At 44.1% G+C, this 22,693-nt stretch overlaps 1 protein-coding gene across 2 annotated transcripts in view; it reads left to right on the top strand.

The window, feature by feature from the left end:
* Positions 1-5,716: 5,716 nt before the first annotated feature.
* The window catches only part of ITFG2 (integrin alpha FG-GAP repeat containing 2), a 58,726-nt gene continuing 41,749 nt past the window's right edge, over positions 5,717-22,693 (top strand). The window contains exons 1-8 of one of the 2 annotated variants that reach the window (XM_083182100.1): positions 5,717-5,928; positions 6,035-6,130; positions 10,970-11,011; positions 12,200-12,359; positions 14,862-14,998; positions 15,929-16,074; positions 16,289-16,383; positions 20,630-20,683. In XM_083182100.1, coding sequence (XP_083038226.1) covers positions 5,833-5,928; positions 6,035-6,130; positions 10,970-11,011; positions 12,200-12,359; positions 14,862-14,998; positions 15,929-16,074; positions 16,289-16,383; positions 20,630-20,683 — 826 coding nt within the window. In that variant the 5' untranslated portion in view covers positions 5,717-5,832. The remainder of the gene's footprint in view (positions 5,929-6,034; positions 6,131-10,969; positions 11,012-12,199; positions 12,360-14,861; positions 14,999-15,928; positions 16,075-16,288; positions 16,384-20,629; positions 20,684-22,693) is intronic. The other variant, XM_083182099.1, reaches the window with a different exon arrangement.

Raw genomic sequence — 22,693 nt, 5'->3', positions numbered from 1 at the left:
CACAAGACCAGTCGTCAGTCTCCTCCTGGGCAATTGATGCCACTGTCAGTGCCACATCGTCCTTGGACGCATATATCTATGGACTTTGTAACTGATCTTCCAGAGTCTGACAAGTTCACCACCATCTGGGTGATTGTTGACCGGTTCACCAAGATGGCTCACTTCGTTCCCCTCACCGGTCTTCCGTCAGCTTTCAAGCTGTCCCAGCTCTTCATTAAAGAGATATTCAAGCTTCATGGGCTGCCTCTCGAAATTATCTCCGATAGAGGGGTCCAATTCGTAGCCAAATTCTGGCGAAGCCTGTGCTCCCTGCTTCAAATCAAGTTAAAGTTCTCCACAGCCTATCACCCTCAAACAAATGGCCAAACGGAGAGGGTGAATCAGGACCTTGAAGCATTTCTCCGCACATATGTCTCTTCCTCCCAAGATGACTGGGCTCAACTCCTTCCATGGGCAGAATTCTGCCATAATAACCAATATCATTCTTCATCAAGTGTCACTCCATTTCTTGCCAACTATGGGTTTCATCCTTGAGTTCCTGACTTCACTCTGCAACCTGTGTCCTCTGTTCCAGCGGTCGACACAACCATCCGGCAATTCATCAAATCCTGGAAGCTCATTCGTTCTTCACTCCTGAAAGCTTCAAGCAGGTACAAAAAATTTGCCGACAGGAAACGCAGAGCTGTGCCAGCCCTCCGTCCAGGAGATCGTGTCTGGTTGTCAACCAAGAATCTTCGTTTGAGAGTGCCATCTATGAAGTTCGCTCCCCGATATATTGGTCCATTTCCAGTTGAGCGAGTCGTCAATCCTGTGGCTTACAAGCTCAAGTTGCCGCCTTATTTAAAAGTACCAGCTACATTCCATATTTCGCTGCTCAAGCCGCTGGTTCTGAATCGCTTTCATTCCAAGCTCCCCAAGGCTCCTAAGGTTTGCACCCAGCGTGGAACAGAATATGAGGTCAGTAAAATCTTGGACTCTCGCATCCGATATGGTCGTCTGCAGTATTTGATCGATTGGAAGGGCTACGGCCCCGAAGAACGATCATGGACCAATGCCATCGATGTCCATGCCCCCAGACTCATCCGGGCGTTCCACTCCAAGTTTCCCTGCAAGCCTAAAAGGTGTCCTGGGGCCACCCTTAAAGGGGGGGGGGGGTGCTGTCACGATTCGAGCTGTCAGACAGACTTTCTTACCGGCTAAGTGCCTCCGCAGGTTCAGCTTGCGGTCCAAGTGTCATCCTTGCCGGCGTCCTGTCTGCCATGCGCCATCATTGCTGCCATCTTCCAGTCCTCTCAACGCTGCTGAGTCCGCGGCTGCGCGGCGCACCGCTATCCTGACTCCCAGTGACAGTACCCAGTGCACGGCAATCCGTCTGTCCACCGCCATTGCTCCCAGCCACAAGCATGGCGTGCACAAACACACTTTCCCGCCATAGCAGACATGGGGGCTGCCATGTTCTTCCCAGTCACATGTTTGCTCTGTCCAATCCTGAGGGTTCTGATCTCCCAGTCATACCTGCCCGGCCAATCCTGGCCACTCAGTGGGTATAAGTATGCTGGGAGCTCTCAGAACCTTTGCTAGTGCTTCAGTTGTCTCCAGTGTATGGTCAGCTGTCCTTGTCTCCGTGCAAGTGTATTTCCTGCTGGTGTTGTCTCCTATGCTGCAGTGTATTCCAGGTTATTCCATCTCCTGTGAAGTCCAGGTTATTCCATCTCCTGTGATCCTGCATCTACAGCCCAGCACTCAAGCCTAGCCCTGGGACTCTGGTTCTTCCGATGTTCTACCATCGCTCACCATCGATGTTCCGTCATCACCTGTAAATCCGATACTCCGGATCTCCTGCTTCCAAGCTTCCGTCCGTCATTCCGGACCCACAGTTTCCACATCCGATATTCCGGATCCGATGTTCCACCATCGATACATATCATCAGTCATCTGTAAAGTATTGCTATCTGCATAGACTGTATCATAACTCCTGCATACTTTACTGCCTGTCTGTTTGCAACCATCTGCTAAATAAACTCGGTTGTATTTTACTCCTGACTACTCATTGGCTCCGGGTGCACTGTCGCGCATTCCATGCGCAAGGGTCCTCTCCAACCTCCCCGGTTCAGGTACCGGTCCAGGTCCCCACCAGAGGTCTCAGTCTCGTCGACTCAGACCCCTGGTGTGACATGGGCATCAAAGCTCCCCCCACCCCTACCGCTGGAGGATCGGTAGGGGCCCCAATACATTGCTATGCCCAGGGGCCTACACTGCTGTTGATGCCCCTGTATGTATATATGTATATATATATATATATATATATATATATATATATATATATGTATGTGTATATGTATGAATATATATATATATATATATTTGTTTTTATTATTTATATACATTTGGTCTATCTATAATACTTTAACTGACCCGGCATATACTGGGTCACCTAAGTGTCCATTTCCGTGCTTTGCTCTGCCCCTCTGGAAACCCCCTTCTGAAATCCTGCGTTTGCCACTGCTGGGGAAAGATCATGTCAAACAAATCTTATTGACTTTTTTGACTGGGTGAATAAAGTACTAGATCAAGGTGGGGCTGTAGATGTAGCTTATCTAGACTTTAGTAAAGCTTTTGACACTGTCCCACATCGCAGACTGTTAAATAAACTTGAAAGCTTGGGATTGGATTCTTATGCTGGGTACACACCAGGACAACTAGGGCCCGATCCCCACAATCTCGATCCAATTCCGATCAATTGGATGTAGATTGTGTGCTGATTGGGCCCTTTTCTGACCTGCTGTGGACCGATACCGATCCGATGCGCGGTCCCGTGGGTCGGTCGTTATTGAGATCCTACCTGCTGCAGGTAGGATCTCAATGATGACCATACAGTCGGGTGCGGGTCGCCATCGGATCGGACCCGCTCACGGTGCACATCGTGAGCGGGTCGTCCTGGTGTGTACCCTACATAAGATAGTTGAATGGATAAGAGCGTGGTTGCAGGACAGAAAACAGAGAGTTGTAGTAAACGGAATACAGTCAAAGGAGGGAAAGGTTACAAGTGGAGTACCCCAGGGATCTGTACTTGGACCGGTGCTTTTTAATATCTTTATTGGTGATATTGCAAATGGAATTGAGGGTAAAATGAGCCTTTTTGCAGATGACACAAAGGTATGCAACAGGGTAGACACACCAGGAGGGGTAAAACAAATGATTGAGGATCTAGGCAGATTAGAGAAATGGTCAAGAGAATGGCAACTACAGTTTAATGCCAAAAAATGCAAAATCATGCACTTGGGTCTCAGAAATCCAAAGACTCAGTATAGTATAAATGGCACTATAATGGAAACTACTGAGGAAGAGAGGGATCTAGGTGTCACTATTTCAGGGGACTTAAAAGCAGGTAGGCAATGTAACAAAGCAATGAAGAAGGCAAGTCAGATGCTTGGTTGCATAGGGAGAGGTATCAGCAGTAGAAAGAAAGAAGTAATAATGCCACTGTATAGGTCATTGGTACGACCTCACCTAGAGTATTGTGTTCAGTTCTGGAGGCCATATCTCCAGAAGGATATAAATACATTAGAGACTGTACAAAGAAGAGCAACTAAAATGGTGCATGGCCTACATCACAAAACGTACCAGGAAAGACTAAAAGATCTTAATATGTATACTTTAGAGCAGAGAAGGGAAAGGGGGGACATGATAGAAACTTTCAAATATATCAAGGGCTTTAACAAGGTACAGGTGGGAGACATTCTTCACAGGAAGAGGAGCAACAGAACACGAGGACATGCACTGAAACTAGAGGGAGGAAGATTCAGGGGAAATGTGAGGAAGAATTTTTTCACAGAAAGAGTAGTAGATAAGTGGAATAGCCTCCCAACAGAGGTGGTAGACGCAAATACAGTAGTACAATTTAAACATGCTTGGGATAAGCATATTGATATCCTTACAAAAAAATAAGGATCAAATATGGTTTGAGGTAACATGTTTAAAAAAAGGGGCAGACTAGATGGGCCAAGTGGTTCTTATCTGCCGTCAAATTCTATGTCTCTATGTTTCTAAGGGACAAAGCAGATGCTTGATGTAATTTTCTAAGAGAGTTTTAATTTTTTCTTTCCATTGCATCTGCCTGTCCTATCTAGACGGAGACAGGAGAAAAAGACACAGGGAGAAGGGAGGAGCAAGCTATTATAACCAAGGTGTCCGGTCCCTGAAAAAAGTCCTGTCTAATCTGGTAGGAGGAGGGGAATATCCCACTGTCATGGCTGCCATTGGGGATCAGAGAAGAAATACACACTTTTAATAACTTTAATATTAATTAAAATACACAAAATGATACTATTAATAAAGATCTACTCACAAATATTATTAAAATAAAATAAACTTCCATGCTTCCATCACACTGAGTGACTCACTGAAGTCTGGTCATGCTGACTACAGAAAATTGCTTCTGGGCTGCACAGGCAGCAGCCCACAGAAGCACTGTAGCTCTGGCGGGTTGCACAGAATGGCTTCCTGTTGGAAGCTATTGCTGTCATTGCTCTAGGAAGGTACTGGCAGCCCAAGAGGGGGAGGAGTTGTCAGCTCTGTGTATGATGAGCAGTAGCAGCTTTCAATAGAAATCTAGGTACTTGTTTAGTTTCACGGCTCGCCAGCTGCCTGTACATTATCAGCATCCTACGCTGACTCCTCCAAGGCAGCCCAGCACTGGTACTCCTAAGCTCCTGTGAAGCCTAGTGAGCGCCTCTATATAAAATCGACTCCACGCTGACGTGGATGGTGGGGGTATGAAAAGGGCACAAGTGCTGTGTGAGAGACGCTTAGGAGCTACAGTGGTAGGCACCAGAGCTCTGGTGCTGTCTGTGTCTCTGGTGTTGTGATTTTAACTGGAGAGGCCTATAGCAGGAGCCGCCACTGAGGTACATACACACGGTGTCATATGTACTTTCCATTTTGACTATATAGTCAAAATTGGAAAAAAGTTAGTACATGTCGTACAGGGTCTATACAGCTTGCGATACCAATGCGCAACACCTAAAAATAAACTGTGCAGGCAAGTCAATTTTGACCATATATACAAACTATTGTTCTAGTATAACCAAAATTGGTGGTTCTGGGCTTCGGGAAGTTCGAGGGAAATCATATAGTCATAATTAACCAAAGTCAAAATTGCACCATGTGTATGCACATTTGGAATCTGGCTGCTACTTGTGATGGCCATTGGCCAGCGATTATTGAAAATCAATCGATGGTCTATGACCAATGATGAATATTGTTGGCAATGATGGGGGAGAGCCAGAGGGTTTCCCACCATCGATTATACAGAACAGAAGCAAGAATTACGTTTATTTACATTACAGTACCAGTACCGGGACACGGAGCTTAGCTCCGCCCTTGACACTCCTGCAAAGTTTCCCCCCAAGGCTCCTACTGGCCCACCCACAAGCTTCTGTATTGCAAAGCAGGAGTGACCATCGAATGTTATTTTTATACCATCGAGTTACCCATCCACGGTAACATCGAACGGTAAACCACCGATGGACATCCCGAGCGCTACTGTCCCCCTTAAAAAGTGTGATTCGTGTTACTCAGTCAGCGCCCACAGTATAGCAGAGAAGCATGGGGTCCAATCATGTTACAAAGAAAAACTAAATGATCACGTGATGGGTGACAGCGCTCCAAATCACGTGATCAAAAGATGCGACCAATCGCAATCCGTAGCAGGGTAGCGTCGGCTTTAGGTAGGCTACATCACTATAAAGCGCCGGCAGCGTCCCACGTATCTTTCTACCGTAGTGAGTCAGTGACCGCCCGGTGCTTGCGAGTGAGAGGACACCGGTGGCCATGCGTTCGCTTAGCTACGTGCAGCGCGCGGTGCTGGAGTTCAGCGGCTCTCTCTTCCCGCACGCGTTGTGTCTGGGGGACGCGGACAACGACTCGGTAACCTGGGGAAGGAGGGGACAATGGTGTGCCCGGGACACCGGGCTCCCTGACCGACATCTACTAATGCCGCCCCCTTTGCTCTTCTCTCTCTCTCTCTCTGCAGCTCAACGAGCTGGTGCTGGGAGACACCAGTGGCAGGCTGCACGTGTACCGGAGCGACCACAGCAAGCCCTGGCTGATCCGCTGCTGCTCCGGCATGGTGAGACCCGGCCCTTGTTGCACATCGCTGCTCCATACGGCGGGGCCGGCTAACCGCTGCACTCCCCACACCATTACCTCCCCAATATCTGTCTGTCTCGCTAATCGGGAAACTTGCGCGGCGCATGCGTAGTCTGTAGAAAGGGGATTTCCTTGTGGATGTCATGTACTTAGGTCACACCCCCGTTTTTTGCCCCTCTGCATCGCTGAATAGACAGTTTTATTCCCTTCAGTCTGGGGGGGGGTCTCCCAACTGCTGCCGACCCCCCTGGCACAGAACACTATTCCCCGGGTGTCCGACCTACCAAATGCTCAGGGTTAGACCCGGAGTCAGGGGCCATGCAAATGGGTAACCCAGGTCATCCGACTTGGGGACCTATTTCCACCAATAGTGGAGCCCGTACCATCGGACCGCAGCGTCCTGCGGTCAGTTCGGAGGTTGGGCAGGGTCCGTGTACAGCCTCCGCTGCTGTCTGCGGTACTATGCAGACAGCAGCAGAGGCTGGCAGAAGGTGAATGGATGTCTGTGTCCGGCATTCCATTCCCACACACATCTGTATAGGCTAGGGATGGCCGTTGACCATCAATGTTTCTAAATCATCAATGGTTTATGGCCGATGTTCAATACTTTTGCCATCGATGGTGGAGAATTGATGTTTTGCTTTTGTTTGTTTTTTCAAAGTTCCGGGACATGGAGCATAGCGCCGACACCTGTGAAGCCCCTGTGTTTTGACTGGCCAACAGGCTACTCAGTCAAAAAAAAATGGATGCCCATCAATAGGTAAAAACATAGATTATCATCCATTGAGTAGTCTAATACTATTGATGACCAGTTGCATTATTGCCATCAATGGGAATGGCAAAGATGGCCATTCCTAGAATAAGGGGGTGCCGCAGGTGCACCTCAAGAGGGTCAAATTTGTTTAAAACCGTAACCAAATGGTGATTTCACACGTTGTGTCTGTCCAGACGGTGTGGTTTTCCCAAACAGTGACCTATAACCAAGGTGATACTGAATAGGCATGGCCATTGGTGGAATCGCCATAGATCTGTGCCATCTATGGTGATAGTGCAAATGGTCATTGATTCGATGTATGACTATCAATGGTTTTGCCTATTGATGGTTGTTGCTTTTCTTTGACTGACTCGTCTGTGGGACAATCAGAACTTGGGGGCATGACTTCATGGGTGTTGGGGTGGAGCTATGCTCAGTCTCCTGGCACCTTGGGGAAAACAAAAAAAAATCTATTCAGTTATGCTGCACCATCGATTATAGGAAACTGAAGCAACTATTTTTCATCAGTCATAAACCATTGACTAGTATTAGTCGATAGCCATCCCTAGTACTGAGCAGACCTGATAACTAATAATTATGGTTTGGTCTATTTCCTAGTCATAGAAAGGACTGTCCCGTAACAGGGGAAGAAGTGCGGTCCAAATGGACACTTGCGGGCTCGCTTCACTTGCCTCTTGGTTACTAAGGGCAACAGGTGGTGGTATGGATAGTTCAGGGCTGGGCAATTGCGGCCCTCCAGATGTTGATGAACTACACATCCCAGGATGCTTTGCATTAGTTTTGCTATGTGGACATGCTGAAACTGATGCAAGGCATGCTGGGATGTGTAGTTTATCAACATCTGGAGGGCCGCAATTGCCCAGCCCTGGGATAGTTGAACTGCAAAGCCACCGACCTTACTCTTCTCCCCCCTCCCCCCCGGTGTGAAAGGTTATTTAGCCCACTAGGAGTGAGAAACTACTTAAACGATATACCCGACAGCCGCTGCAACGCAAGTAATTCATTGCAGAAGGGCTGCAGTAACATAATAATAAAGATATGCAGTGTATAACATCAGTAAATACATCTGGGTTATTCCATGTGACTCGTTACATTTCATGTTCATTTTTAGAAGGTTAAATGCACCACACACAAATAAAGCTGAAATTCAACATTTTGAAAATGACTAACGTATGGGGCAGGGCTGCCATCAGTAATTGTGGGTCCTGGGACTAACCGAAAATGCCTGGTGAGACCTCAGATGTCTGCAGCGTTGGTCGCACTACTTCACCTCTACTTTGCTTCAAGAGGAATTAAAACTTTGTTTATGACAAATTATTCTTTTTAAACTCTAGTGCTGGGCACTGTGGGGTAGATAGTCTTAGAAGCAGAAAAAGAAAGGTAAATGCATGGGTAACTTTTACCAGCATAAAACTAAATACTAAAATGTTACTAGCTATGTTTAATCTAGTTTACATGTATTATATCATATATATTTATTTAATGGAATGACCCATATACAGTGCTCCAACTAGACATTTAATTACTCTGCCAGAAAGGAAACCGCTCCCATAGCAAAATAAAGGGGACAGTACGTGCCGGAGGTGTGTGTAATATCTTTTTAGAGGTGTGGCTTCATGGGAGGGGGCATGGACGCATAAGTACCAATTCATATCATACCACACAGTAGTGTCTGTTATTCACATTACACCATGCAAGAGTGCCCCTTAGAGGCCCTGTTGCACACATTGCCCCAGGTAGAGCCCCTGTTATGAGAGTGGAAAGTTGGAGTAGTGCTAATAAATATATAAAGTTGGATCAATTGGCTTAGATCTACCTAATTTATGAGTACACAATTTGGTATATCTAAGCCAATTGATTCAACGATATATATTTATTAGCACTACTTCAACCTTCCACTCTCGAATACATGCATTAGTAACTGATCTTAACTTGAGTAGCAGCTAGACAACACTCCCCATGTTCTCACCTGATCTACCTTGGTAAACCCCCCCACCCCCCCCCTTTTTTTTTAAGACGCGCACATGTTACACCCATTACAATGTGCAAAATTCCTAGTTGGATGTAACGCCAGACAGTGTCAGTTAGATGTTACACCAAGCAGAACCCAGTTACACCTTACGCAAGGCAAAGCCCCCTCTACATATTATGCCAGGCAGAGTCCTTGTTACACATTACAGAGTCCCTGTTATGCCAGTTAGAGCCCTTATACATATTACACCAGGCATAGAACCCATAACACGCTACACAAAATAGAACCCCCATGCTACACCAGGCAGATCCTGTAAGGAAGAACCTTTGTTACACTACGCCAGGAGAAGACGAGAGCGAGACGGAGAAAGGTGGGGGACAAGCACTACCTGACTCTCGCAGCTCCAGGGGACTATGAAAGGGTCAGGCACTTCTTGGCGTTAAGTCTGGTCTAACTACCTGCAAATCGTTGCACCCATGTGGCAGTGGGAGAAAGGGGGAGGTTTGTTATTGGCGGCACCACTTCTAGAGGGACAGCAACGGTGGTGCCCCACATAGCTTTACGCTATGAGGGGCACTACCCACACACAGCTAGTTATGGCTCTGCCCATGTGTGTGTGTTTGTGTGTGTATATGTATGTATGTGTGTATATATATATATATGTATATGTATGTATGTGTGTGTATATATATATATATATATATATATATATATATATATATATATATATATATATATATATATATATATATATAAAGAAATCAAGGTCAACACTTATTACCAGTTATTTGTATAGTGTGCACGTATTCCGCAGCGCTTTATAGAGAAAACTTGACCCTTCACATCAGTCCCTGCCCTAGTGGAGCTTAGGACCATAAGCCAAATAGGAACTGAACAGAAAGTCCCATAGCGCACATGAACATAGAGGCAACCTATATGTTGCTATTCTAACATAATAAAAAAACTATACAACATTATAATAAAAGGTAGAAATATATTAAGATGCTAAAGAACTAGTGTCTTATATGCAATACTCTTGTGTAAATTACAAAAGTATACTGAACAAGTTATGTATATTCGTAATAATTCATTAGCCATAAGTAGTTCCAGAGGTTCCCCTGCTGTGCATGTGCGGGCAGTGGGAATGCGCATGCATAGCAGCCTTGGCAAATGGTGCTTACTAAAACATTCAACCGGAAGTGATCATATATTGCAATGCAGTCCTGGGTGCTAAAATCCCATTTTTATCGCAATGAATATGTATTTATTAATAAATGAGCCCCTTAACCCCTTCACTGGTACTCCCGAGAATTTTCTGGGTTAGGCTCCAGTGCGCAGACTGGCAAACCCAGAAAATTCTTGGGAGTGCCGCTGCCTGCGCTCCCTCCTGCCCGGCAGCACTGCTGAGCACTGAGATCAGCTTCAGCCACTGCCCAGCTCCTGCTGCCCGGCCTTGCCTCCTTCCCCCAGCTGCGTGCGGCGTGACCTTGCTAAGGTCATGCCGCACACATCCGGGAAATGCCGTGGGTTTTTTTTTTAGGGAGTGCTCCCCCCTAAAAAAAACTTGCCCAGTGGGGAGTGCTCCCTAAAAAAATAAAAATAAAAAACACCACGAAGGGATTAAGCCCCATACACACTGGGTGATATAATGAGCGATATCTATCATTTTTGGCCTGTCTATAGACTGTAAGCTTGTGAGCAGGGCCCTCCTACCTCCATGTCGGTTTATTTCTACCCAGTTTGTTTAATCCCTATTGTTTCCAATTGTAAAGCGCAATGGAATATGCTGCTCTATATAAGAAACTGTAAATAAATCTGAGCGATATCATTCATTATATCACCCAGTGTGTTTGCCTCCAAGAAGTGCCCTCCCGCTTAATGACCTCCGCCGTCTATGCATGTACAGACGAGGTAGTAGTGGATCGTTTACATCAGCAAGTGTATGCACTTGCCAATGCCGGGTCTCTGTTGCCAATATTGCCCATTGTGTTTGGGTCTCTCCACAGCTGCTGTTGCATTTTATATTGCTGATATCACTGCAGAGATTAACACCTTTTTTCTTTATTATTTAGCTGACCTGTGTTGGTGTAGGTGATGTCTGCAATAAGGGAAAGGTAAGGTGAGAGGATACTGTCATTAATGGGATGATTTTTTTAGTATGTTGTGTTAATTAAATACCGTGCTAGATTTTGGCATCTTCATCCTCCATACAGGCATGGTATGTATGTTAGTTCTAATCTGATGTTATCAATGGGTTTTATTTGCAGTTTTCCAGTAATTATTTTAGGAGTGTTTCTCAATTACGTGTGTAATATATTTTTAGGGATTGTGGGCCTTATTCTAGTTCAGTCTTTCTGACCAAATCTTTCTTGGATGGACAAAACCATGTGCACTGCAGGAGGGGCAGATATAACTTGTACAGAGAGAATTAGATTTGGGTGGAGTTTTACTTCAAAGTGAGATCTATATTGCAGTGTAAAAATAAAGCAGCCAGTATTTACCCTGCACAGAAACAAAATAATTCACCCAAATCTAATTCTCTCTGCACATTTTACATCTCCCCCCTGCAGTGCACATGGTTTTGTCCATCTAAGAAGGATTTTGTCAGAAAGAGTAAAGTAAAATAAGGCCCTTGGTCCCTCCATACTAAAACTTCCCAGCTTTACAATACTTGTTTTCTTGTGTCAAATGAATGATGAGAGAGAAAATTGAAGTCTGTATACTTTGGGTAGTTTCCCATCTTGCTTTTTAGTTCCATTTTTATGATGTTAGTCTGTGCCTGCACAAAACCCTGTGTTCTCCCACACAATCCGTAACCGGTCTGGGGTCTCAGTTCATAGAAATTAAAATTAAAACAGCATGGTTTCCTTCTCTGCCTCAATATAATTGCCCAGAGCAATTCGTTCCTGACATTACTCCCAGCATTTGGCATTATAACTGTTTTGCCATGTTAGCATGGCCAAAGCTTATCCCAGTTTATGATGAAAAGCCCAATTATTATTGTATTTGAGTTTTCTGTAGTCTCTGACCAGTAATGTTAAAACCTGTTTTTCTTGCAGGAAAGTGTTCCAGGCATTTAGCATGTACAGACATACCATGTGGCTCTGCTCCAGTTGCCTTTTTAAATGTTTTGGTGATTTGTTCTGGTCTGATATTACTGCAGTAGATATTAGTGTCTTGCGCTTTTCTTACTGTGCGATTCTATGCAGTTTGGATTTGATTTTCAGTTTGATACCTGTATGCAAGTGATGACGTGAATGTATGTAAGCAGTACTTTTTTTTTTTTTTATATATATATATAGAATTTTGTGGTGGCAGTTAGTGCTGAAGGCTGGTTTCATCTGTTTGACCTGAGTTCAAAACTGGAGGCAGCAAGTGACCTTACAATGGGAGAGGACCTAAAAGCCACTTACACACAGCATCTACCCGCCAACACTAAGCTCGTCCTTATAAGTGACATTGGTAAGAGCAAACTGAAAATGTGTTATGCGCAAGTAAATTCTTCTTCAGGATCCACTGATTAACGGAGACCAGCACACCACCTTCTTAAAGAAAAATAATTAATATTGGAATGAAAACATGAAAACTATGTTTTCATTCCAAGATTAGTTTTTTTCTTGGTCTCTGTTTTTTTTATTTTTTTTTTCCCACAGTTGAGCATAATATATATACTGTATGGACCATGTTTATGGGACTACAAAACCTGTTGAATTTAGTGATCTTTAGTGTGGGGCTTTTCTGAAATAGAGAAATACTGCACCTGGCGCCCCCCTTAGGATAAGGGTATGTAGAATTCAAAGTAGCATGGCACTTGCAGTTAAACAAAAACAATGACTCTCAAAGGTCTGTCAACGTTTCATTTGGAATAGAATGCTCAGCATGCACAAATTACAACAATATAATCTCACCTTATATCCCCACGGTGGAAAAAGGACCGTCCCACCGGCTCCTGACCCCGGAAGAGGCGCCGTCTAGTGACGCCATCAAGCCCGGCATATATATGTATGTTCATCAGTAATAGACCCTTTTGCTTCAGTGTTAATAAATGGTGATAGTTAATCCTTAACCTTTCCGATACCATTGTTTATCATACCTCTGCACTTTTCATAGAAAAGTGTTCAAATTCTGTATTTATTCGGTGGGTAGCACTCTAGCATTGGTAATGTAGCATTATTTTGCTCCTGTCGCTCTATTTACTTTCACAGTAAATCACAGTCTCCCAGTATGTGGGATGACCCAGTAAGATGTGCCCTGCACATCCCAGTAAGATGTGCCCTGCACATCCCAGTAAGATGTGCCCTGCAATGCACTGCAACAGGGCACCTTTTTCACTGAAGTGACCTGCTTGAGACCTCTTACTCTACTTCTTTCATGCCTGTCACCTGCTCTACCATTCTCTCATTCTACGTCCAATATCGCCACAGTACGGGTTGATTTCTGTGTATTTCCTGCAAACTCATGTCAGTATATGGATTAATATCTACTGCTAAATACATGTATACTAAAGGTGCTTATAATATACCTCAAACACAGGTGTAGTGTCTCCTAGAAAATTCAGGAACCTTGGAGACACCGCTTTATATTATATATGTGCTTTTTGGCTTACTGTATATATGTGATTATAAGGCTCTGAAATTGATACTGAATTATTGTTTATCTACTGCTGGCCTTTAATTATCAATAGAGGTGAACATTTAGGTCATACCTATTTATTTATTATCACCCACCTGAGACAAAAACTATTCTGGAACTCTTGCCAGCTGAACACCTGTACCTATGATCGCAGCACTAGCACCACATATGGTACCGATGCAATACCGGAGGTCACAACACTAATATGGTCTTATCACACTGGGCATGCCCAAATGCTTCAGAACTTGGAAGCTAAGCGGTGTTATGCCGGGCTAGTACGTGGATGGGAGACCACCAGGGAATACCCAGTTACCGTATAATAATTGTTGACACCTCAAGTGTAAGCTTCTCTGTGGAGACATTGGCTGCGAATCTGGGACATTTGGCAAAAACTGTGTAGAACAGACTTTTCTGACCTATGTTTTTATTTTCCACAACTACTACCAATTGTGCAGTGTGCTGAAAGAATGAATATCAAGGTGCCCATACACGGTACAATTATTGTATACAATATCTCTTCGCATTGCATAGGTTTTGCAATGCAATGAGATGAGATCTAGTACAAAAAGTATGTGTAGCACATACTTTTTGAGCTGTGCGATGAGCTGTGCGATGAGCTGTGCGATGAGCTGTGCACGGGAACTCGCATCGCATCGCACCCAGCAATTGTACCGTGTATGGGCACCTTCAGGAGTATGGTCATATATGATAGCTATTTCTTTATACCATCCTTATCAACACCATATTTTTCACACAGGCTCACTTTGCAAACAGGGGCATTGGGCGAGATGCTCTAAAACAGAAATGCGGTAAAAAACCCGTTCTGCGCTAATCCCTTTCCGCTGGGTCAGCGATGCGGAGGGAATCGCAGCCTGTGGGATTCTTACCGCAGTGCTGTGTGAGGGATCAGTGACGGACTCCTGGGTCTCAGAACTGGAAGTCCATCACCGGAGTAGGATCGCAAAGTACAGCTGTCCTTTGCATTAATAATTGCATATGTTAGAGCATATGCGATTATTTGGAATATGGTACCCGGCGGAAGGGGGCGATACAGGGCAGCGGATGTTAGAACATCCCGCCCAAAGGCATGATGCATCCTCTTCACACTTCATCTTGTGGTGAGTGTGTGAGGCTGCCAAGCTTGCTTTTTTGCACAATCTATGTGAGATATAGGTCTTCTGGTGTCTGCCTATATGTGGGTGGTTCTTAACTGCATATTGAGTTTGGGTATGTCCTTTGTACCAGTGATCTTTAAAATCCTAGTTGAATGTTTCAGACATACTATGAGATTTCATCCCTAATGGTTGGCATGTATGTGTATTTCTCCCTTAGACGGAGATGGCCGATATGAGTTAGTGTTGGGATACACTGACCGCGTGGTCCGAGCTTTCCGCTGGGAGAGTCATCCAGATGCTGATGTGGCATGTGGTCAGCTTGTGCCATTGAAGAAATGGTTGTTAGAGGGACAAGTAAGTTGTGAAAACATGCGGATGGTAGACTTCTAGTTATTAACAGCTAGTTATCCCATTGTTCTTCAGCATTGCGTGAAGTCCGGTCTTTAGAATGTTAGACGATCATACTGTATGGGGTTGTTCTAAGTCACATGCAAGTCTACTTTGCAAATTGATCTGTTTGTTTTTTTCTTTTACACTGGGCATTTGTCCAGCGTTAGCAGCATACACAGATATCAGTAACTACAGGCAATTAAGAGATCTAGGCACGTCCATTGCATCTCCACTTGTGTGTAACTGTATGGCAACCAGCTGTTTGTTTGCACTGTATGTGATGCAAACATTGTGGGTCTATGCTGAGTTTGCTGTATGCTGAAATCCATCTGGTTTTGTACAGATCTCTTAACCAAAGAAAGTGGTTGTCTAGTTCAGCAGTTCTCAAACTGTGAGTCAAGATGCCAAAGTGGGTGCGACCATCTCAGCAGGGGGTCACGACTTCATGTTGCTGACCGTCAGGCTAATGACTTATCGCTCAGTCAGTGGGGTAAATTTACTAAGATGGGAGTTTTATTGACAACGGAATGTTGCCCATAGCAACCATTTAGATTATCAGTTATTACCAAGATATATTATCTTCTAGATCCAAGAAGTCTAAAAAATCTGTTGAATTGTCTGTTAATGCATCATTTTGTGCCTCCACAGTGCTGCCATGCATGTGCGGTCTGCTGACCTCACATGTGACCATTCTGCGGTAACTTGCTGGCATCCTGTAATCATTTTCATTGTCTGATACAGTCTAAGACCATTATAGTTTTGGAATCCATGGTCTATGTATGTTGATGGTGGCGACAGATGCTTCTGCAAACCAAGAGTTTGGGGCAATGTGAACAACTGTGACTACATTAAATGATTTGCACTTATTTTATTTTGTCCCTGCTTTCATTGAAGGTGGACAGCCTGTCTGTAAACCCAGGTGTGGATGGCTCGCCTGAGCTAATGGTGTCACAGCCAGGCTGTGGCTATGCAATTCTGCGGTGTACGTGGGGAGATGAATCTAACTTGGGACCTGATGAGTCTGGAGTTGCTGAGGCAAGGTGAGGAGACTTAGAATCTGCTGAAGCTGAATGAGGGGAACCACATGTGCCCATACTACGGGGTTAGCTACAAAAGAAAGATGCCTCTTCTATAAAATATGGTCAACGGTTTACTAGCGAAATTCGTGAATGTAATTCCCAATGGAAAAGCAAAGCATGTGTTTATCTAGGCAGCCACCCTTCCCACATTAGTATCTGTTTCTGTGTGTTACAGGGAGACCTCTGCACGAGATGTCGTTCTGCACCAAACTTCTGGGCGGATCCATAACAAAAATGTTTCTACGCATCTCATTGGAAGTATAAAGCAAGGTGAGTGCTTGTGTGCTGAATTGCTTGCTGTCTAGTCTATTGTAGGCCAATGTTTTATATTACATTAAGATGCCTGAAAGTACAGATCTGGATGGAGGTGCTTGTACCTAGGTATGCACATTGATGATGTATCTGTTACCCATTTTATATAGTAGTAGTTGACAGAATATACCTTTTTTATCTCTAGAAAAGTGCTCTCTTAATCTAAAAATACCTCTAGAAAGATTAAAATGATCTTGCCGTATTCTTCAACATTTGTTGCCAATACCAGGCATATTTCAATTTGAACTTACAAAGCCATTGAATTATCTTTCATTGGTTAAAGGGATATCTTATTACTAAAACAACACTAAAAAATAATAGCTAAACCTATTCGAAGCAAAAGCTTTGAAAGCTAGTCTGGTACCTTGTGATTGCCTCTGTGTTTCTGTATGTGTGATTGCCTGTATGTGTATGTATATTTGAAAGAGATGTTTCACTCGCTGCCAGCAGATAGCAGTGTTTCGGAGACACACGGATATATATGTCTATATGCTGCATGGTTTGGCACTTTAGATGAAACAACAACTGCTGTGGTGCCTTCCTTGGAATGGATACAACAAGGGGTAACGACTTCACCTTGTAGGGATGAGGAAGGATGAGGCGGCACTCACCGGACTTACTTGTATTGGTGAATTGAATGCATAAAAGTGTCCATAGCGTTGTCATTTCAAGCCATTAAGCCTTTTAATCAGGACGGACAAAAAGTAACAGTGCGAGTGCAGAATGGTATACATTGATGAGTGCAAGTCTTTACCCCTTGTTATGTCTAGTGTCTGTGTGTAACCGAAACACTGCCATCTGCTGGCAGTGAGTGAAACTACATCTTTCTCTTTTACACATACAAAAACATAGAAGCAATCATACATACAGAAACATAAAGGCAATCACAAGGTAGCAGACTAGGTTTCAAAGCTTTTACATCGAGCTGGCGTAGCTTGTGTGTGTGTGTGTGTGTGTGTGTGTAGATAGATAGATAGATAAACAAAGTCCAGCTGGTGGGAGGCACTCAAAAAAGATTAATTAAAGCCAATGTAGGAAAAACATGTGCATTGGGGCATGTTTTTCTTACATTGACTTTGAGTAATCTTTTTTGGGTGCCTCCCACCAGTTGGACCTTGTATTGATTTTCAGGGAAAGGCACCTACAGTTATTTGTTTTTGAGTGCCAGCATACTATTGACTTCTATATATAGATATAGATGATTTATCCACACACACACACTGTATATATAGCTAAATACTCCTCTCCTCTGAGGTGAAGTACCTCCAGTGACCACTAGAGGCCACTCGATGGATCAAATTAATCCTTAACAGAAAGTGAAAGCAAAATGATCTGTTTCAAAATTCCTAGATATAGAGAGAGGGAGCTGTGAAGACAGACATTGGAGGTAGGAGCAGATGGGGACTAAGCCATCATTTGACAGGCTTTTAACTAGTATTGACAAAAATATTTCTTTAACGTAACAGCCCTTTACAAGGGGCTTCAAACTATTATTGCCAGCTGGGTTCCAGGCTTGGCACGCCTAAACAAAGGGCAGCAAACCCTCGTATTGGAATGGACCAGGTTGCTAGCAAATATACCAATGTGGGATTGAACTCCCTGGATATGTCTGATCTTTTGCTTTGTGAAGAATATTCGGTACTTATGTAGTAACTGGGCTGCCGATTTCTAAATCGGGTCGGATCGGGAGATCGCATCGCATCGCATGCGACCATGCGATGCGATGCGATGCGATGACCCGATTTTTCCATAGGAATCAATGTTAAAATGGACTGAGTCCATTTTAACATGGAATTCAATGGGAAAAATGGGTCCTTTTCATACCCCTACTATCCAAGTGGGCATGGAGTTGGATATAAACCTGTGGCGAGCGTAGCGAGCCACCGAGCCCGAAGCGTGGCGAGCGAAGCGAGCCCCGCGAGGGGACGAATACCGTCCCCTCGCGGGGCTCGCTTCGCTCGCCACGCTTCGCTCGCCACGCTTCGGGCTCGGTGGCTCGCTACGCTCGCCACAGGTTTATATCCAACTCCATGCCCACTTGGATAGTAGGGGTATGAAAAGGACCCATTTTTCCATAGGAATCATTTTAACATTGATTCCTATGGAAAAATCGGGTCATCGCATCCGATATCGGATGCGATATCGGATGCGATGCGATGCGATATCGCATCGCATCGCATCTGATTGTATGCCTTAACTTAAGGCATACAATCAAAAAATCGGCAGCCCAGTTACTACATAAGTACCGAATATTCTGATTAGAAGTTTGAAGTCTTACTTCAGGTTTGTAAATGATTTGAGAACTTTTTACTTTTGTGTGATTTTTCAGCCTATAGATGGTCAGATAAATGGATGCAGTGGTGTAACATTTGCTGCAGGTGTGATTGATTTTAATTAATGTTAGCTTCTTGGTGTAAAGTAATATGCACCATTAATAATCAATTAAAATGACTAAGTGTTGAGCTATCCAGAGAAAAACTAAGTACAGATTAATTAAGCCCTGTGCACACTGGCCGACTTTCAGCTGAAAGACTCTCAGTTTACTCGTTTGAGCGACTTTCAGCTTGAAAACCGCCCTGTGTGTACGGGGCAATGGTGAGTGCTGATGCGCGCTCCCACATCATCACTGCCCAGGCCGCGCATCTGTTGGTATAGCGAGGAAGTGGATGGCTTCCCCAGGGTAAATTGATGAAAAGGGACGAAAAGGGTTTTTCAGATGGGCAAAATATGGACCTTTTAGAGGGAACAACCACTTTCCTATCCTTAAAATAATTTGAGATTTCTCAACTTATGTCACTGATGACCATATGCGGGAGCCTCAATGAGCATTTCCCGGAGTCCAGACGTCTGTTAATTAATTGCAATTCATAAATAAATTTGTTCAGCCTTGTGCCAATACCTAAAACCTGATATGATATAAGATGTCATTTGAAAAATGCTGTGGAAATACACAAGTGCAGGCATAAATATGCTTTCTAAGTGTCAGCTACAAAGTCTTGAGTACATGGATATATAACGCCATTGTCTTTACACTACAGTGATATTCCCTCAGCACAGGTGGGTAAATCAAACGGACTGGGGTATTAATTAAGCCTCTGTGCTCTTGCATAAATATCCTTAGTACCTTGGTGTCAAGAAGATGGTTTGAGGGGCTGAGCACTTCTAGGACCTGCCTTAGGCTCAAACCAGAGGTCTGTTCCCTTACACACGTGAAAGTTGAATCAGAAAATATGAGAGGTAAGTGTGTGTCACCAGGCACTCCTATGTTGCATAGAGGGGGAATTTCTATGTAAAATATAATAGAAAAAAAGGGAAATATTACCTCATTATGAGGTGTTGGAGATCACAGATGTTTTTTCCTTTCTCCCGTCCGGATGGGTTGCTGCACAGTAAAGTGTGGGTGAAAACTAACCTGCATGAAAAATAAGAGTCCAAAAGTGTCCAAAAACAATAAAATAAAGTCCAAATGGGTAACATGAAAACAGACGGACTTCTTTAGGCCAACATGATTCGAGACATGGTTTTTCTCTTTATCAAGGCTACTTGACTTTGTAGCATCCCCCATTATCTGCTAAAGAAACCTTTATATGCTTGAATTCCCCTGTCCTGTAAGTCGGGGTACGCTATCCTGCTGATTTCCCCCATTTATTCTTTGCCCACGACGTCACTACACAAATTTTGTTGCCTCTTCTCTCCACATATTCACCGTTGCGACCAATGAACATCGTCTGGAGCAATAGAGACCAGTGCCTCATAGGGATGTAATATTTACCTTGTTTTCGATTATATTTTTATACTTTATTTTATTTTAGAATAGAAATTCCACCTCTACCCAGGAGCACCTGGCGATACGCACTTACCTCTTATATATTCTGATCCTTAGCACCTTGACTGAGCGGGCCATGAGCGTTTGGGAAACACTAATTGAGTAAGTATGCCATAAATAAAGGGACATTGGTGGGGAACCTTGTTGATGGAACTCGCATTCCTGCATAATTCAGGCTTTCAAGATACAAGCATCTGTTTGTACACTGCGCTCTGTTAGCTATTGATGAGATTTACTTAAGTTATTTTTCCAGTCTTTAAACATTGCACAATTGTATAATGTATCTGTAATTACACCATTATAATTGTGACCTTCCTATTAATTATACTAGCCTATTATACTATTCCTCCTGTGATCAGATCTGTTATCTCTGTTTAGAACCTGGTGTGGGAAACGGAGAGGCTGGTCTGTTTGCACTCTGCACACTGGATGGTGAGTATTCTCTGTGTAGTGATGCAGGCAGTCATCAGTATTAGATAATTAACCTTTCTCTCTCATGCAGCAGGAGACACTGGAGATTACATCGGGTTTAGAGCTGGGAATGCTGGGAGCTAGGCACTACTAAATTTGTTTCAGGGCAGGCTGGCTCCTCCCCTCTGAGACCCATCATACCCCCAGTTAGAAAATTGTGCCACGGGAGCTGGTCACAGTTTTTACACTGCTCCAAAAGCGGAAGATATTTAAAGGAAAGGAACCCTTCCCTGCTTCTTTTAAAAGTGTGGGTCCGGGTGTCCTGCGCCCTTGGTTCTACCAAGCAGCCTGTCAGAGCCTCACTAAAGGCGTCTGCCAGACTTTCCAGTGTTCCTGCGGCCGCCTACGAAGGGACCGTCAGACACAGACACAGTGAGTACCGCAAACTGCATCGCGACCGCGCGCTATCCCTCAGACAGCGGGGGGTCAGAGCCGCGCTCCCCCGGTCTCCGGCGGTGCACGCAGGAGTGCTTGTCGGAGGCTTAGGGACAGGTGCGCGGCTGGAACCCAGAACAGCGCGTCGGAGGGAGCGCGGGAAGCCGCCATTTTGGGTGAGGGTGCAGGCGGGAAGAAGCCTGAGGCTGTTTGTAAGCGGCATGGCGCGGCCAGAACACACACGCTAAAGCCTTGTTAATGTCTGCTTCTCCCTATAGGTGTTCAGCAGCATTTGGCTACACAGCACAGTAGTGTGGGGAAAATTCTTTGTCCTCGTGAGGACAGTACAGGGCAAATAGGTGGTAGTTTCTAACCTCCAGGACCCAACACCCCAAAGTCTGTGTTGTGTGTGTCTGTGCGTGCAGGTATCAGTGAATATAATTCACAGACCGGGTTTGTGCTGCAATCATGACCAGCAAATCAAGCAAAAGAGTGAGGGGAAGGGGGGAAAGAGGGATTTATTCCGCACTGAAAGTCTTTTTGTTCGTCTTTATAAGCTTTATCTGCTATCTCTTTATTATTTTATACTTAATTTCTTTAAAGTTTTAGTTTTCCAATCTATTGAAAAAAGAGGAGTGGTGCTACCCTTCTCTAATATATGTATATAGGAAAAAGAGGGGGAGGAAATAGTAGAGAAAAAATATGGGTGCACACTGCAGATAGCTTTAATTGACGTCCAACTGATGCTTACACGTTTAAAAATTAACCTTTATTTGACATAATGTTTAAAAAAGAAGTGTACTAATTACACCTTCTTATTAGAATGATAGAAAAGAAAGTGCAAAAAAAGTTTTGAAAAAGTGCTTAAAAAATCGTGATAAGGATGCTCTATTCTATTGTAGCTGACCCCTTATGTCTCCTCTCTCTTTTATTTTGAGGGGAGGATGCTATTTAGTGTGTGTTTACTAATTTAATCTCTGACCTTAGTGTCCTATCTGTCTGCTTCTACTATATTTGTCCGTTTTCCAGCAGACTATCTGATGCTGCTGTGTGAGCAGTGTCCCGTTACAATGTTGCCCTTTTGTGTGTAGGGAAACCTTGTAAGGGATGTTTGGATACAATTAAATGTTGCTCCTGGTCAGGATGTAAGTGGTATTTTTATATTCTTCACTTTCCACTGCTGGTTCTTTATTGACAGTGCTTATAGATATCGCAGTTTCTCTGATTTCATGTGGTAATTATACCAATTCTTATGGGGATTGAGCCTGTATGTTACACTTCTAGTTCGTTTTATTACAGCAATATTTTACAGTATCAAATAGCACCAAGAAAGGGAGTTATTATTTTATGGGCAATCTGTATAGGTATCAATATATGATTCTCAATTATCCCACAGCAGCGTCTCTGCAGCTGCTGGGGAGAGCAGGTGTACTTATTCTCTTCTGCCAAGTTATTGGTTCATATCTGAAGCCCCCCTAGGTGTTCTATTCTGGAGGTGTCCTATCGTGGCTGATTTTGCCAGGGTAGTCACTCGTTTTATTGTTTGCCGTTTCTTCTATTTTATTTGCTCTGAACGAGCAGGCTCTCTTGTTCCCT

This window comes from Crinia signifera, chromosome 4, assembly GCF_055691185.1.
Source record: "Crinia signifera chromosome 4, ASM5569118v1, whole genome shotgun sequence".
NCBI lineage: Eukaryota > Metazoa > Chordata > Amphibia > Anura > Myobatrachidae > Crinia > Crinia signifera.
The sequence above is the reverse complement of the archived record's forward strand: the minus strand, read 5'-3'. Positions and strand labels throughout refer to the sequence as shown.